The 17,390-nt window shown below is 40.5% G+C and overlaps 1 protein-coding gene and 1 pseudogene across 4 annotated transcripts in view; one reads left to right on the forward strand and one right to left on the reverse strand.

Moving 5' to 3' along the window:
• Nucleotides 1-517: 517 nt before the first annotated feature.
• Nucleotides 518-1,340, forward strand: LOC116704930 (geranylgeranyl pyrophosphate synthase-like; annotated as a pseudogene).
• Nucleotides 1,341-9,626: 8,286 nt separating this feature from the next.
• The window catches only part of b3galnt2 (beta-1,3-N-acetylgalactosaminyltransferase 2), a 10,013-nt gene continuing 2,249 nt past the window's right edge, over nt 9,627-17,390 (reverse strand). Inside the window, exons 4-12 of one of the 4 annotated variants that reach the window (XM_032541636.1) lie at nt 15,044-15,243; nt 14,745-14,792; nt 13,507-13,617; nt 13,323-13,401; nt 12,194-12,377; nt 11,785-11,910; nt 11,436-11,595; nt 11,301-11,357; nt 9,627-10,625 (exon numbers count right to left, since the gene is read on the reverse strand). In XM_032541636.1, coding sequence (XP_032397527.1) covers nt 10,488-10,625; nt 11,301-11,357; nt 11,436-11,595; nt 11,785-11,910; nt 12,194-12,377; nt 13,323-13,401; nt 13,507-13,617; nt 14,745-14,792; nt 15,044-15,243 — 1,103 coding nt within the window. In that variant the 3' untranslated portion in view covers nt 9,627-10,487. Of the gene's footprint in view, nt 10,626-11,300; nt 11,358-11,435; nt 11,596-11,784; nt 11,911-12,193; nt 12,378-13,322; nt 13,402-13,494; nt 13,618-14,696; nt 14,793-15,043; nt 15,244-17,390 lie in introns of all 4 variants that reach the window. The other 3 variants (XM_032541635.1, XM_032541633.1, XM_032541634.1) reach the window with 3 other exon arrangements.

Genomic DNA, 17,390 nt, shown 5'->3' on the forward strand with positions numbered 1-17,390 from the left:
CTGTAAAGTTAAAATCGCTCCGGTCTAGAGTGTATACTTGCTGAGCTCTCGATCTTGCCTGACTTCTCGTTTGTTTCAGCAACAACAATTTTGTTTACTGATTCAGACTCACTAGAGCAGTTCAGGCAGGACTGTAGACATTGCCCCCTCTGCTGTATACAAATTGTAATGGTTAATTTACCCAGAGTTCCTGGTAACCTGTGGTTCACTACATAGCTCAAGTGGCCATAACAAAAGGGAGACACACAATGATAATATGTTAACAAAATATATTTGTTTCAGTAAGAGCCTGGGAACACCTAAGGGTTTGTTTAAGTTGGTCTAACAATATCCTCTGCATGGAGAGAGCACAAAGAGGTGACTCCAGTTTCTAGTCAAGAGAAGGGAAAGGAAGTTTTCTCAGCATAAGCATCATTATAACAGTTCCTGGAATTTAGTACAGCAAAACAAACTATGATCAGTTGATTTCTGCGCAACCTTATAGTTTAATGATCAGATGTGTTTGTGTCATGTTCAGGTGATCATCCAAGTGACTGAGATGCTGCACAATGCCAGCTTGCTCATTGACGACATTGAGGACAGCTCCAAGCTGCGACGAGGCTTCCCTGTGGCCCACAGCATCTATGGCATTCCATCAGTTATCAACTCGGCAAACTACGTCTACTTCCTGGGGTTAGAGAAGGTGCTCACCCTGGAGCACCCTGAGGCTGTCCGAGTGTTTACCCGGCAGCTGCTGGAGCTGCATCGTGGTCAGGGCCTGGACATCCACTGGAGGGACACCTACACCAGAAAACTGGAGGGCTCTTTGGTCTGGCTGTAGGCCTAATGCAGCTCTTCTCAGATTGGAAACAGGACCTGAAACCCCTCCTGGACACACTGGGCCTCTTCTTCCAGATACGCGACGACTATGCTAACCTGAGCTCTCGTGAGTACAGCGAGAACAAGAGCTTCTGTGAGCACCTGACCGAGGGAAAGTTCTCTTTCCCCACCATTCACGCCATATGGTCGCGTCCAGAGAGCACTCAGGTGCAGAACATCCTGAGGCAGCGCACAGAGAACATGGACATCAAACTATACTGTGTGGACTACCTGGAGAAGGTTGGCTCATTTGCCTACACCCGTCAGACTCTGCAAGACCTGGAGGCGGAGGTCTACCGCCTCATTGGGGAGTTTGGGGGAAACCCTCAACTGGAGAGCCTTGTCAAACACCTCAGCCAAATGCACCGTGAGGCTGACGCCACAGCAGAGTCCAGTACTGAGCCAGACTCCAACCAAAACCACTGACCGCATCCACCATGACTCACATACTAGCCCTGCACACTCCACTAAACAAAGTAAGATGTCTTGAGTGCATATGTGATTTGGGGATCCTTAATCATTAAGCCGCCACAGTGCCAATCCTGTAGAAAAGACCTCTGCAACTCAATTGCCTTCTTGTATTATAACATGCTGGCCTTACATGCAAAGTAGTGCTTATGCTGTTTATTCTCAGCTGTATATCTAAACTTTTGTTTTGGTTTATTGCAGACTGCTTTTCCATCTTGTTCAGATTCACATCTCTAATGTTTTATTAGGGTGATTCAGTTATGATATTTGTAAGCAGTAGAGACTGTGCTGCAGTTATGAACTTCTTTGTATTCGTGAATAAAATTGAAAAAACAGCTGTTATTAAGACTAGTTTCCTTGTTTTTGAGATGAAAATGTTTGATGGGATGTAGAAGAGAGGGATTCTTCTCTAAAGATAAGCAGCACCATCTACTGAGCACACCGGTGTAATTGAACCATTACAAAAACATTGAGCCAATCATTATCTGCATTCACCTGCTGCACCACATCCATGTGTGATTTTTTCAAGAGAACTTATACTTTTGCAACTCAATGCTAAATAGTACAGGCTAAAAAGTGCACCAGATGCTGCAACTTATTCCACAATTGCCGGCCACATGCTTCCTTTTGAGGAACCTTGACTGAGCACTCACACAGGCTGGTTGCTATGTACATGACTGGTGTTTTACTCTGAGTTTGTCCTGAAACACAGAGCACCCATCATCTAAATCCTGTATGATCCGCTTCTTCTGTTGAGTTTCTCCTCAGCTGCTGAAAAAAAAAAAACACAGCCCGGCGGACAGAGGTTATCTGTCCCAGACAGCTCTGTTGACTCACTGAAGCTCTTGCTCTTGACAGCTGCAATTCAATTAATTATATGTGTTTCAGATTGATGGTGGCTTCTCTGAAAATACATCTGTTCATCAAAATGTCACATTCTTAATAATCTGAGGAACCGGTGCCTCGACTAATTTTCCTTCCAAGCAGCCACAAGAGCAGGAAAATGTGATGCAAATGCATTTCTGATTTGACATATCAGATGAACAGAGACAGATGAAGTGGCTTTCTCAGAGCTGACTTAAGTCCCTCACAATAATCAAAGCCTCTCATAGTTCTCATTTCTTCTCTCTCTAGGTCGATCAGATTTATTTTCTCCACCCACAGTGTCTTCAGTTGTCATTGAGAGCAAAACAAAATAGCTTTTGTGTGAAGAGCGACATGGCTCACTCACTATCTCCCTCATCCTGTGCAAGCGTGGGGTTATTTATCACTGGGCTGCTTTACACATGTGTGTTGCTTGGGAGCACTCCAATAGATATTTCATGAATATTCTTGTGGCAACAACATTTTGAAAACCTCATCACTGAGAATGCAATCTGATTCTGCGTTTGTTCACCTTCACTGATTTCAGTCTTTTTGGTGATTCCACTGATTATTTCTAGTTATTTACTTGGGTAAAGGTTTTCAGAGATTGCGGCACCTTGCCTGACAGTCATACACACTTTACACTTTTGAGATGCCAGAAGGTCTGGAGTCCCTTCACTGTAGGCAGTGTTGGGAGGGACACTTTCAAAACGCATTCCTTTACAGAATACATGCCCAAAAATGTAATTTGTAACGTATTCCGTTGCGATACTCAATCAGAGTAGCGTATTCCAAATACTTGGATTACTTCTACATCACTAAACATGCCTATTCTGGTGTGTTCTTGTGTTCCAACTGGATGAATGTGTACATGAACAAGCAGATCGATTTTTGTATTTGTAGTTCCGAACTGCATAACCTACTACAAAAATCAAATCGCAGTCTTGCTACCACATTAGCTAGCATGTCAAACGGAGCTAGTCAGTCTTTCAACGGCCCTGGGGCGAGTAAATCAGCACAAAGTCGTACGTGAACTAAGCGGATAGATACTTGATACAAGTATAAAACAGCAAGGTGACCAGTAAAACTACAGCAGACGACTACCCTTGGCTAATTACAAAAAAAATAACTTACTTTAAGATGTTTCAGATTGGAGTTTGAGTAATTTGGACTCTGAAAGAAGGTTGGTTGCTGGCAAGCAGAGGTTCCACTGCACAGTTATATTTTTTCTCCTTGTTCTTTCTCTAATTTGAAATGCTGTTTGAATTTCCGAGATAGAAACGCACTCCTGCCCTGGATCTGTTGAAGCTCATTTTTTCGTTTTTATATTGGGGCTTCTGGGAAATGCATGGCGTTGCCTTAATTTATTTAGATAGAGAATAAACTGAAACAGAGTTTCACAAGTTAATATATACAGTTACTCATAATTTGTATTCTTAATACATAACGCTGGTACAATGTATTCCGTCACTCCCCAACACTGACTATAGGGCTGCTGAGCTGCTCCGCTGGAGCAATTGGCAGGACATTTTAGTCTTCTACAAGAGATTCTGGAAAAAAAAAAAACAGGAATAAAACTGCTAAATGCTTTCAAAGTGACTTATACTGAACCAATGATGTTCCGGGATGGTACCCATGACAGATGTTTTAAAGCGTAGAATCATTTGAATCAATTTGTTCCCAGCTACATATCAGGATAAGACCGGAGATATTCTATACTTTTGTCATGAAGACTAAAACCAACTCTAACACTTTTTTTTTTTTTTTTTTTTAAACGAGTCACAAACATTAATTTTCATTCTTAGGACAGGCTGAGCAAACAGCTGGACAACTTGTTGGGGACTATTTTCAGCTGCAGAATTACACTAGTGAGTGATATAAAACAAAACAATGCTCATGTTCTGGGTAATGAAGAAACATGTCATCCAGTGCGACAGTTTGGCACAGTGTCACAATGTCTTCTCTCTTAGGACAACAATGGAGCTCTATGGGACATAAAAGAATGTCCGAAATCCGGCTTCAACAATATTGACAGACTAATCCTTTAAAATCACTTGATCTGCAGGGTTAATACATAGTTTATATCCTTTAGCTCCATAATTGTGAATCAATAAATCATTACATAATGTTTGATATCTCTGTAACGCTTCAAGCTAGCGTTGTTCTGACTGTTTAGCGTGAAAGATAACATCTGGTGTTTTCCAAACAGGGACTCTGTTTAACCCTTGGGCTTCCAGGAGCTTTGTAATGTAATTCATCCCGGGAAGCGCAGTAGCTACTGGAGACTTTGCACAATAATTTGAGAACCAAATTCCAGCAATTTTTCCCATTAAGTGCAGTTTTGTGTTAAGTTTTGTATGGGATCATCTGTGGCTCTAAAAGGAGCATTCTAAAGTCTGAGAAACCCTGATGATGTCATTAGGGTTATCTCATCTTGGATTGAAGATTACAAATTAATAACATAAATCCTGCGATACAAACTGGGCATGGAGTTTGAAAGATGTGGGCGTTTACCAGGTAGGAGAAGTCTAACGAAAGATACTTTTGAATTTGATTATGGGAGATATAGGGAGTTCTTGGAACTAGGGAATAAAAGTCAGGAGATCTTGGCCTGCTGCCTCAATTGTAACCATTCTTTTTCAAATCTGTGTCCAAACCTTGTGGGCTGAAGTTAAATGCTGAAGTAAGAGGCACTGGATTCACTTAACTGATATCATCGTTTTCCCATATATGCATTGCATCGGGTTACATCAAATGATTGAGAAGTTTCCAAGAATCTAATCATGAGACCGATGAGCTAATTCATGATCTTCAATGACTCAGAAATGGTTCAGTAATAACTGAATGACTAATTATCTCTCACAAACCCAATCACAGTAAATTGGCCATGTTGCAGCAGCAGGGCTCAATAAGGCTTATGACATTCCATGATTCACTCAGCAACATCACTTTGTGTGTCATTATGTGTACGGTCTAACAGCAAACCTTCAATCAAACCAATAATCTACCCGATCCACAATGTCACACAGCTGTGTTCTGCAAAAAGTGACAGCCAGAACCTCACCAGGCTGTAGCTCCTATGGAAATGAGAGAGAGGGCTGTGGGTGCAATCTCAAATTGAGGAGAAAAAAAAATGTTGCCCCATTAGGGCATAGTCGTGTGTCTAATAATATCCCTTCAGTCCTGTGGATCAGAAATCAGAAATACTGTTTGCCGGGTGTCATGAATAAAGGATTTTTTCTTCCATTTTAGTGCACACAGAGGAGTAGAAGGCGCGAGTGTTGGAGAAGAAGAGGGTTGATTGACAGCAGTGTTAAATGCTCTGCAAGGAGAGTCTAATCTGGAGTTGTTGGAATGAGTATGCAGATGCACGACACATAGCAGACTGTAAGCTCCTTTTTCACAGATCTAGGCCAGCAGTTCCTAATCAGAATGTCTTTACTTTGACATCGCAGGTAGCCTACATTTTAATTGAATCCATAATGTACTGTATATTTCCACAATGCTGTAAAATAAGACACATGGCAAAATCTATAAAGTGGACATTTGCTTAGAGAGGAAAATAAATAGCCAAATAGAATAACAAATTAGTGCAATGCTGTTCCTTAGTAAGTTTATAAGCAGATATCCATCTTGAGTCACTTGTCGCCACGTTTCAATTGGAAGTGCTAACAAGTTAGCAGTAGTAGCCAAGTTGAAGTAGCCTAGTAGCTATAAGTAATGGATAAACAATTTAAATAATTAGCTAAAAGTGATAAATAAACAGTAACGTAGTAAGCTACAAGGAATGGAACCGGTTCCAAAAATGTAAGGAATCATTAAGAAATACAATACGCTTCTGCTTATCGGTTACTAAACAACTAGGGTTCACATCGCAGCCATTTTCAAACCAGTCATATGTTTTTCTCCAAGAGGCAATGCAATGTTCTTAATTTATATGCTCAGGGCCGGATTAAGAATTAAGAATGCACAGGTACCAGGACACATGGTTTTGCTGTGTGGACCAACCAGACTTGTAGAAACCTGTACCTTATACAGGATTTACAATGAAACTACAGTCTATGGTAACATCGGGATAGACATTAACACGTGGATATCCTCCATTATACTGGACTTACACCACATTATTGCTACAATGCTTTCCTGGGCCACCAGCAACAACGTAAAGACATTAGCCTTTAGTGTTACACACTGACGTATGCAAATACGTATCACCTCACCTCCACTATTGCAGTTCTAGGATTCAGATTCTTCTAGAATTCACACGCCTGTTAATGTTTCTTTCCTGTCTGTCTCTGTCCCTGCTTCCGGTGTCCAGGTGCGCTTTTGGTGTCTGTCTCTCCTTCTTTCCCCCTATTTTCTCGTCTCTCCTTTTCTTGTAATAAAAAAAAAAGGATGGCACAGCTCAGGTCAACCTGACTAAAACCTATAGTATCTGATATTAAATCGAAAATGAAGCAACGCAATACTTTCTCGCGCGCACGCGCACACACACGTAGTTTAGCTGTCTCCTGCTCTGTTCTGTCTCACGGCTTCTGCCTCTGTCCCCCTGCTGCCGCCGCTAGCCTCAGGTTGCGTAGCTGTGCTAATTGTAGCCTCCTCCGGTCCCAGGCGTGATTTTTGCAGTCTACGGTCCCAGGTTAGCTTGCACGTCATCTTCAACAACTTCTTCATCTTGGTTTTCCTGGCTCCATTTGAAAAAGAACTTGTTTATATACACTGCACACGTCTTAATAAAGACGCCTCCTTCTCCTCCTTTTCGCTTCCATTTAAAACAACCACTTCTATTACTCTTAACGTTGCTCATTTTGAACTAGCCTCCATGTTCCCCCCACAGCCGGGTGAGTTCAGCTAACTTCAGCGCCGGGTCATTTGAAGACGGGCGGGGCGGGTGCCAACCATAACCTGCTACAAGTGCAGGTTAAAAACATATCAGCGTTCTTCTTAATTGATAACATGGCATATCTGAAACCAACATTATTTTTTTTTTATTTAATTTTTATCAACCTACCCACGTGGGCCCCAAGTGGGCGTGGGCCCTTGAGGTGTAAGTCCCTCCCTTCAACAAGACGTCACTTATTATGCGACTTTGGGGTGTAAGTAGTATTTTTACCACGATTTTAAATTTGTTGTCCCTGGCTTGACTCTGCACTTTGAAAAATGGAAATCAAGAATTGATACGCAGAATTGGAATCAGAATTTTTTTTAATCCAACTGATTATGGAACCCTAAAAAGTGTTAAAAGTAGGCCTAATGAAAAAAGACTTTAAAACACTCAAGCATAATGAAGTGTCTGTCTGCCAAACCCAAACCCAAAAAAGAAGAAAATAGGACTCAAATTTGTAATGTCAAAATATTCTTAGATTCAACCTGCAGCACAGGAAGATGAGTTTTGAGCAGAGAGTCAAGATGAAAAGGATTTTGTTAATACAATTAACTTAAGTTACCCGTTTTCTCAGAGCAGTGCTTGCACAGGCTAAACGGATGATTGCACTTCAATGGCAAAATATTAATAGAGTGAAAATATGTCAGTGGTTCAGGGAATTGTACTCTAGTCGCTTAGAAAAGATTTCACACTTCCTTAAGGGCATAGATGATTCAAAACGTCTGGGGTTTATATCTAACATATCTTTACGTTACACCGTTTGGTAGTCATACTACTTGTTTCTAGCACTGATTCACTCTTTACAAATCCAGCTTTGGGAGCAACTTCATATTCATAAATACTGATCTCTCAGAGAACAAATGTATTCTTGAGTAGTGTTTCCCTATGCCACAACATTATGTCAATCTAACTCTTGCTTAACACATGAGCATTTTTACTCCTCAAAATATGAGGCGGTTCTCAGCAGAATAGTGCTCTCCACATTATGTAAATACCCCACATTATATATTGTATATTAACAGGCAAGATAAAACATTTAAAAAGTCAAAAGCTAAATTAAAAGCCTAGGAAGACTCATGATAGTATACACGACTGCAAATTGGAGGCAAACATTGTACAATTTGTCTCAAGTTATTATGATGTGGTTGATTTAATGGCCTGGTTGGATGGGTATGAATGAGATAACAATTACACACCAAAAGAACAAAGGAGGATTTGGAGCATATCTGAAATAAAAATGCAATTAATTTAAATATTTTTCGAACATTGAGTGACAATATATCTTCAAAGTTCAGACAAATTCAATAACTTCATCTTCCACAGAAGCACTAGAGCAGAGATGAGTTTTATTTCATCTGCGTGTTATTTCCACACTTCTGTAGCTTCACAATGAAGGGCTTTGAGCCAAATCAGCAAGAGGCTGATGTGTTGAAAACTGCCGTCCTTATCTATGTAGGAGAGTGGAACAGATGCGGATGTGACTTTGTTATCATGCAGCCCAGTGAATGAGAGGAGGCTAAAGGATAAGATGGAGAGAGAAGGGCGGGGTTCAGAGGAAGAGGAACATGTGCTCCAATGTCAGGTTAATTGCAGGAATAGATTTCTTGGCAGATAGGACAGGCCTAAATAAAACAAACAACTTGTATTATCCCCCATTAGAAAAAATATTCAGCATCTTTCATTATTTACAAAATGTCCAGCGAGGCAATCTTATTCTAGTGACTCAGCACCAACCACATGGCTATACTTCAACAAACAGAACAAATCACTGCAGCAACTAAAAGCATAAGCTCAGAGAAGGCTCATAAAAAATACATTTACTTCATGTAGGTCTCGCATTGCCAGACCTTCCTCTACAGCATTGTGGAGGAAGGTCTGGCTAGTCCACATAGCATTCTGGGATGGGAGGAAAAACATGCTCTGGTTTATTGGCATTTCTTTAAACCAATCTTGCAAAATAGCCTCAGGAAGGAACTTGTTTTGCGTGCATGCATATGTTCAAAAGTTGTCTTAGTTGTGCAATAGAAAACTCAGATTGGACAGATAGTCTAGGTAGCTGTCTGGATTTACCCTGCAGAGATCTGAGGAGCAGTTAACCATAGTCCTCAGAAAGAGTTTCCAACAGCGCCAGAGCAATCCCGGAAGTTGAACGTTGTGGATACAGACTAACTGCATGCCAACATTTTAGAAGGTGCACTGTGTAGGAGCTGATGGCTTGATGTTTTTGGTCCTATTGATTAACATTAAGCTGCTCATCAATTTGAGGGCACAACCCTCCATAGGTTTCCCAGTTCATCATTCCAGCGGTGTCCGGCCTACTAATAGAGATCAAAGTGATTTCCTATTCCTTTTTAAGTTGAAGAAACCAACTTTGTAAAAGCATGAGCAAAGTCTGTTTGCTGTCTGTCTCTCGAGGTGACTGAGCAGCACGATCAGCTAAAACAAAATGCTTAACGTGTGCTTCAGACTCAACATGGATCCACCGAATCAGCAGCACCAGTGAGTTAACAGCGTGCATCTTCTCCAAAACAAACAACAAGGAAGTCATTCCTCTCTCTCAAGTGTTCTTTATTATCTGTGAGGAGGGTTTCATAAAACCAGTGTTTACTAGTCTATTTCACAGTCACTCTGACTGCTTGTTCAAGTTCCAAAAAATTGCATTGCAAACATACTAATTCAAATCTGTGTTGATATCGTGTTAACATACATACAGTATGACGCCTAACAGATACAGTAAGGCCACATCACTATTTGCACAATGACCGTTACAGTACAAACTGTGTGCGTTTGTGAGAAAGCTCGTCGTAAAACTACACATAGTGAAGACGATGAAAAGCTTTAGACAACAATATACAAAATATGTAAAGCCATCATCTTTAAAATTCCATCAAATATACCCCTTTAAACCAAAAAAATGTAAGTCTGTCAAGTATCAGAGCACCAATAATTATACTACTACAAAGTACTCTTACAGCAGTGATTCTGTACACAATGGCTATCACATGCTGATATTGCACACGGTTTTTGTTCATCCCTGTCAGTTATCACATTACAAAAACATCTTTTTCTTTTTCCACATTTTCAATCTCAAATTTCATAACTGAGTTCATGATACAAATACTGACAGTATGCTACAGCTACATGTGGGCTTTCAACGTATTCTAAAGCTGCAGATGGTTTATGTTGGTTTTAATATTAAAACCTGCAATGAAATGTCAAAGTTTTAAAGATTATTTTCCAACAGGAGGTCCCCACATTTCAAAACTCACTCTAAGTGTTTTTTAATCATAAAATCATATCATTAAATGACTCGGTTTGGGGTTTTAAAGAAAACACAGAAACTGAACTGGCAACCAGTGCTGAGTGCATTTCAACCACAGCGCCTCGTGGTGAGTGTGTTGGTGAGCCAGATTTAGTGTCCCCATGGACAACCGCAGGGGTCTCCACAGGCCCTCTTCCTGTCCCAGAGGACGTGCAGCTCCTCGGCTGTGTGTTGGGGAGACGACAGCATGTCCAGGTAGCACTCTTTCTCACACAACCAGCCGGCGTCCTGGCAATAGCAAAGGGGCGGGACAGTGGCTGTGTCAACGTGCGCAGCTTACTAGCTATACACTGGTCAAAGTCTTACTCAGGTTCAATAGTTAACGTGCACTTTTGATACGCTGCAGCTGAACTGTTGCCAAGATTAAACCAGTTAACAAAACGATCGCGTTGAGCTGCGATGGCGTCCCATCCTGTTAGTGCCAGTCCTTTGTAGAGCACTTTGAACTGCACTAACTTGTGTAAATATAAATAGTTTGGCTGACAAACCACAGTAAACTGAGCTAGACAGCTCTTCCTTGAACATGATATTTTGATAGTTTTCTATGTTATCCTTTTTATGATGATATTAATATCTTGAACTATGTCATACAACAGTTTCTTTCCTTATGCTTTTTTGTCTAAGACACCTTTTACCTTGTCTGCTTCCTGGAGCAAAAAAAATACTGTATACATAATTACATTTTCTATTTCCCCTATTTCCTAATGTCAGACATTAAATGCCTATATAGATAGTGGACTGTGAAAACACCAGGGACAACAATGGAAGGGCTTCATCGTTCTATCCCTGACCAAGTCTGAGAAATTGTATTTTCTAAATGCATATAAATATATACAAAATCACGTGTGCTCATGGTGCTCCGCTGGAGTTTGAAGATCTGAATATTACATTTATTTTTTTTACCTGATATTTCTGTGGTCCAACAGCTGCCATCCATATCCCCATGCTCACATCTTCTCCCTGTAATCCAGGACAGACTCCGAGCATTATATTCAGAACTATTTGTCACCACAGTCACTTTGCTCTCGGGTACTCTACCTGGTAAGCCTTCAGTTTATCTGCATTACTGGCGAGCCACTGGACCAGATCATGAGAGACCACGTAGCCTGAGCCGCAGGCAAACGCTGGGTAGGCTGGACTAGCGTACTCCAGCTCCTGCCACTTCCCAATACGGTCCACTGCCCAGCTCTGCCTGAAACTGGGTCAGGACGGTATATACATTACCATCATATCCTGTGTCCCTTTCATCTGACCAATTATCGGTTTGACAGAGCATTCCTGTTTCTTTCATCTAAAGTGCAGCTAAAGTTAGTTGCAAACACAAGTGGACTAAAATCACCTGCAAAATATACATTGTCAACAGTATCAGACACCAAATTGCACTTACTTCCCCCACCAGAAGTTGCTGCGCTTGAGACCCTTACGGTCAATCTTCATCAATACTGAGTCCACGTTGATGTAACAATCGTCATCCGTCTTCAGCAGCAGATTAAAGTCAGCGTTTCCCACAGACCTACCGAAGACGGAATATGCAAGCTTAGTTAAAGCCCAACTTCTGATTTTTTGGCAATATCCCAGAATGGATTTACTTTAATAATATCCAGAGTGAAGGGCATGCCGTCTTGCAAATGAATAATATACTTGCAAAAGCTTAAGACCACTCTGTATATTTGAATCTAACAGCCAGACATTTTGAAGTGACGGCACACTTTCATTTCAGGTTTCGGATTTCCTCAGAGGGCCCAGGCAATTTGGAGACAGAGACTCAAGTGATTAGCACTTAGCACTAGCCATACCATTTGTAGAACTGAAGCAGTTTGGAAGGCACGTTCCTGTAGGTGTCTACCACATCTAGGAACACCATGTCGCCGTGCCTGAGGCTCTCCTGATGCAAGGCGGCGTCCTCCTGCCTCAGCTTGGAGGCATGGTGCTCCATCCTGGCTGGGCGGCCCCGCAGGAGCCCTGACAGGCTGTCTTCATCTGACACAGGGGGTGGTTGGGGGCATAGGGAGGCAAAACAGGACATATTGGGCAAGGGGTTTTGTCCAAAATGAGATTTTAACCCCTTACGTTGTCCTAGTGTCAAATTTGACCTGTTTCTGTATCAGAAATTTTCTTTCAACCAGTTGCCCACAAATATCATGGACTGTTGCATAAAACACTATTCAAAAGTCATTAAATTTTGAATGTTTTATTTAACTTTATAACAAATATTCTGACTAAACTTTGACAGTATGTGATTATCCATAGACCAACATTCCTTTATTAAACAGAATGATTTCTCTAATCTATCATTTCTGTGCTTTTTAAAGTACAAACATTAGATATAATTTCATATTAATAAGTGTATTGACCATGAATTCTAAAAATAAGTGTACAACTAGTGGTAATGAGTTGGTGTTAATGGTATATACTGGTGATACAATAAAGTGCTGAAAACGTTGAAACGTTCAAAAGCAGCAAAATAAGCAGCAAAAATATCAATTTCGACCCGGGGGGACAACACAAGGGTTAAAAAGTCACATTAACTTTAGTTTGAATACATTAAGGCACTTTTAAGGAATTAAAACCTAAATCACTGGCTGGCAAAACTAAATAATAAAACTAACATTTTACAGAATGGATTATTAGCTCCGTTTGAAGAGATATTGCATGGTAATTTTTTTTTTCTTTTTTCCCAAATCCATTCCATGATAAATCCAAATGCAAACACATGCAGGTAGAATCAGTAATGACACAACAGGGTACAAGAGGATAAAAAGAAATGTTGCACGAAGGCAAGAGTCCTGAGGCGAAAAGGAGCTAATAGCGTAGCCTGCCAGAGTGAGCAATGATTATTATTTTTTCAGGGAACTTCTTTGAATTGATTTTGATCAAACTGTTTTTTTATAAAAAGCTCAGAATTAATTCTGTTGCTGGACCAACCATAGATAGTAAATGTGAACCCTCCAGCCAAACCGGGGAATCCAAGCGCACTTCTATGAGGCAATATGCCCTCTGCAATCTGTGAGTCAAGACAGCAAAAAAAAAGTTTTTAATTACCTTCCTTCACTTAAAACCTTGACAATATTCTTAACACATTTATCTTTTATACCCAGTCGGTACGTACAGAGGAGATCTTGAGGACACCGCCTCCATTATTGAGCTGCACAGAGGAGGAGTTGACTGTGGTCAATCCAGCAGAATCCATATTCTCCCAAACCAGTGTCCCCTCAAAACCCTAGATTAAAAAAAACCTGGCATTTCATTCTTTGCACAAACTGAGCAATGTTATACTGTTGGCAGGGCCTTAGCTACCATTTAGTACACTGACATCATGTCCTATGTATTGTTTATCAGCATGTGTTGCTTTTAGTTACATTCTACAGTAAAACTTTATCTTGGCCTGACTTTGCAGCGGTGATGCACATACAGTATGTACTCCAGGACCTTATGACATCGCTGCTAGGTGCATCTAATTAAATTTGTGATACTGGGTGTGGTCACAGAGGGTATACGCTATGTATAACATATTTGTAAAAGTTTGCACAAAAAAAAGCACATCCATTTGTACACAGCAATTAAAAGAAACTATCCTCCCCTACCCAAAAAATAATAAAAAATAAATAAAAAGAGAGGGTTTAAGCATGAAACTTTTAACTAGAGAGGGCAGCAGAACACAGATTTTTAACCTGGTGTTAATTTACTTTTTAAAAGGCATTGTGGAGAAGGCTTTGAAATTGCACTCAGCATTTTGTTTTATGTTGGGACATATTTGAGTAATGTCCTGGGACACCTACTGGAAAGAAGTACACTGCAAAAAAGGGGTGTCTAAAAACAAGATAAAAACACTAAATCTGAGGGAAAAGGTATCAAAACAACCAAAATGATCTGTCCATGCAGCAAGATAATTTCACTTGGCGAGCTTGCTTGATTTAAGATTATAGTGTAAAGTTGAACACTTAAAATAAGACATTCACTCTTAAAACAAGATACATTATCTAACACTTCTAAATCTAAGTTTTTTTATCTTGTAAGAACCAAATCATTTGCAGTGTACTGTATGTTTAGTAACCTGGTACAAATTCTAGGAAAGAAATTAACATTGATTCTGAGACGATTATTTTAATTACAGATTAGTGTAAGAGTTTTAGAGGAGTTTTCTTTGAAAGAATATGTCTACAGCTTAATGAAGACAAATCCAAATGACAAAACATGTTGAGCCTTTCTTTTCTTTGGTGGGGTGGCTGTTGGTTGGCGGACTTCAACTCATGACCTCAGGGCTGTAGTCATGATAATAGAAAAATGTGAAAAACTGACCTTAGGCAAGATGAACTGCTCCACTGGTTTGTACCACACCCCACTCACCATGGTCCCTGTGCTGATGGCACTGAAGCGAGCAGTGACCACAGCCTCCTGCACAAATCACAACTTTTCATCCATCAAGAATTCATAACCAATAGTTTTTGTGCAAATGTACCTTTGTCTACACTCATTACTACACTACGGACTTCTCCTAAAGACAGTAACCCAACAGAAGTTTCAGTTTGTGTCCTCACATGAGGCAGTAAACAGTACCAGCACTGAGTCCTCCAGCTGTATCTACCAGCCTCCACAAAAACGCAGCATATGCGATACATTATACTCAGAGGTGGAGGTTCTGTTACCTCTTGGTCCAGCTGGAGAAGCTTCACTGTCACGTTGCTCGGTAGGATGGGCCGGTTCCAGCTGGAAAACACGCCCAGCCTCGTGATCACTACTGGGTGGAGGACCTTGAAATCCAGGGCGATGGCCGACACGTCAGAGGGGGTGAGCACCAAGGGGTCAGTCACCGTCACAATCTCTATCTCCGCATCATGGCCGGCCGCTGGCACAGACGGATGGCAGAGATTAGTCAATATTTCATGTTTTATCATGATCAACTGCACTGCTCAATCCCTGCACTGTTCACTTTTTCACTATCATCACTACACACAGTCTAAAATAGTATCTCACCTTATCATGGCCATTGCATTTCTGAGTGATTTTTATTTATTTTTTTATTCTTATGTATGTGTGATATATGTGTATATATATGTGTTTGTTGTGTTATGGTTGTCTTGCTACTGGATGCCTAAAATTTCCTTCGGGATGAATAAAGTATCTATCTATCTATCTATCTATCTATATTACTGCACGAGCACACGTGAAATGTATTACAATTCCAACATGCGGATCCACGCCTTCTCTCAGTGATGAAGACCGAGTGATTCGGGGAGAGGGAGGGCATTCAGAGAAGAAAGCAGCCTCTGGTAAAGCTACACCATCAGCACTTTGAGGAGCTGGTTCTTGGGACTGTTGTCCTCAAAGCGAGCTTCTGCTTGTGAGTGTGGTTTCTTAATTACAAAAGAGCAGTTTATCACCCGGGAGATCAATGAAAAGATCAAGGCTGTTAAAGGGACGTAGGCTTTTTACTTTATATGCATTCTGCACAAGTTCTGTTGTTGCCTCCAATCTAAAGACAATTACATGTAGGCGAGAAATCACAGACAAAGAGAAAGCAACACTTCATCAAACCCAATGTTTCTCACATTGACGGAGTGGAAGTGAGCTGCAGGACTTTACCAGTGTGCGAGGATTTATTTAAACATCCCTATGCTCACTAAATATGTGCTTATTTCTCAAAACAAATAACAGTAGTGCTTCTCTTGGCACTGGCCAGAATGAGATTGCAGGTTTATTCTGGGGGAAAATGAATAAAACTTAAATAAATCCTAAATAATGAACAGTAAAATTACAGTTCTTTACTATTTATTGATGTTTTTGTCAATATTAGGCAACAACTAAAGGTCTATAATAGTCTACATTGTTCACGGTTCAACAGAAATGCATGCAGTGTATTATTATTCAACATTTGGTCCATAAAATATTGGGATACGTGCACCTGGGTAGCTCGTCTGGTAGAGCCTGCCCACATACAGTATACCGAGTCTCAGTCCTTGCCTCAGCGGCTGCAGGTTTGTTTGCTGTCTGTCATCTCCCCCCCCCTCTCTCCCCTTTCAACTCTAAGCTGTCCTTTCGAAATAATAGCCTAAAAAATTGCCAAACAATTTTCTTTAAAAATGTTGGGAAATACTATGAAATGTCCATCACATCTCCAAAACCCAAAGATATCCATGCAGTAAGACTGAGAAAACCAACATCTCAGAACTGTGCACCTTACGCCCCTTTTTCTTTTGCACTATTTATTTTATTCCATGTTTCTCATACGTACATGTTGACACTGGAAATGGAGTTGCTTCACTCTCGTTGTACATGTGTATAATGACAATAAAAGGCATTCTATTTTCTAATATTCACATTTAAGAAGCTGGAACCAGTGAATTTTTTGTCATGCTTGCTCATAAACAAAATGTTGATTGACTGATCCATTAATAATTTTAGCTCTAGTCACAACGTATCAACAAAACAATCAAATACTGTAAAACTGTTTTTCATCAGCCCCTGAGCCTCTAAGTCTTTCAATATCATAAAATAAGATTATAAGATTTTTTTATTTATTTTTTTCCACAGATTATTTTTTTGGGGCTTTTGCGCCTTTACTTGATAGGGCAGTTGGGTGAGAAAGGGGGAAGACATGCAGGAAAACGTCCCAGTTTGTTTTCAAACCCTGGACCTCTGCATCAAACCATAAACCTCTCAGTATACGTGTGCCTGCTCTACCCACTGAGCCAACCCGGCCACAAATATTATTAAGTTTTAGTCTTTTTCTCACCAATACGAAGTACAAACAGCTTGTGTTGGCAACAGAATTCTTAAAACAGTCTGAGAAGCTAATTGGCATTCACATTATTTCAGTCTTGAAGAAAAATCCCTGTGATGAATGCAGCACGAGCATATTTTAGTTATTGACAATTCATTGTCAATTCATTGTCCGCTTAACGTGTGCTTTGAACTGAATCACGAGTCAGGTACCCAAACATTTTAAAAGCAGCCGTTGACTCCTTCTCTGCCAATCACACTTGCATCCCCCCC

This window comes from Etheostoma spectabile, chromosome 17 (genome assembly GCF_008692095.1).
Source record: "Etheostoma spectabile isolate EspeVRDwgs_2016 chromosome 17, UIUC_Espe_1.0, whole genome shotgun sequence".
In the NCBI taxonomy this organism is placed as follows: domain Eukaryota; kingdom Metazoa; phylum Chordata; class Actinopteri; order Perciformes; family Percidae; genus Etheostoma; species Etheostoma spectabile.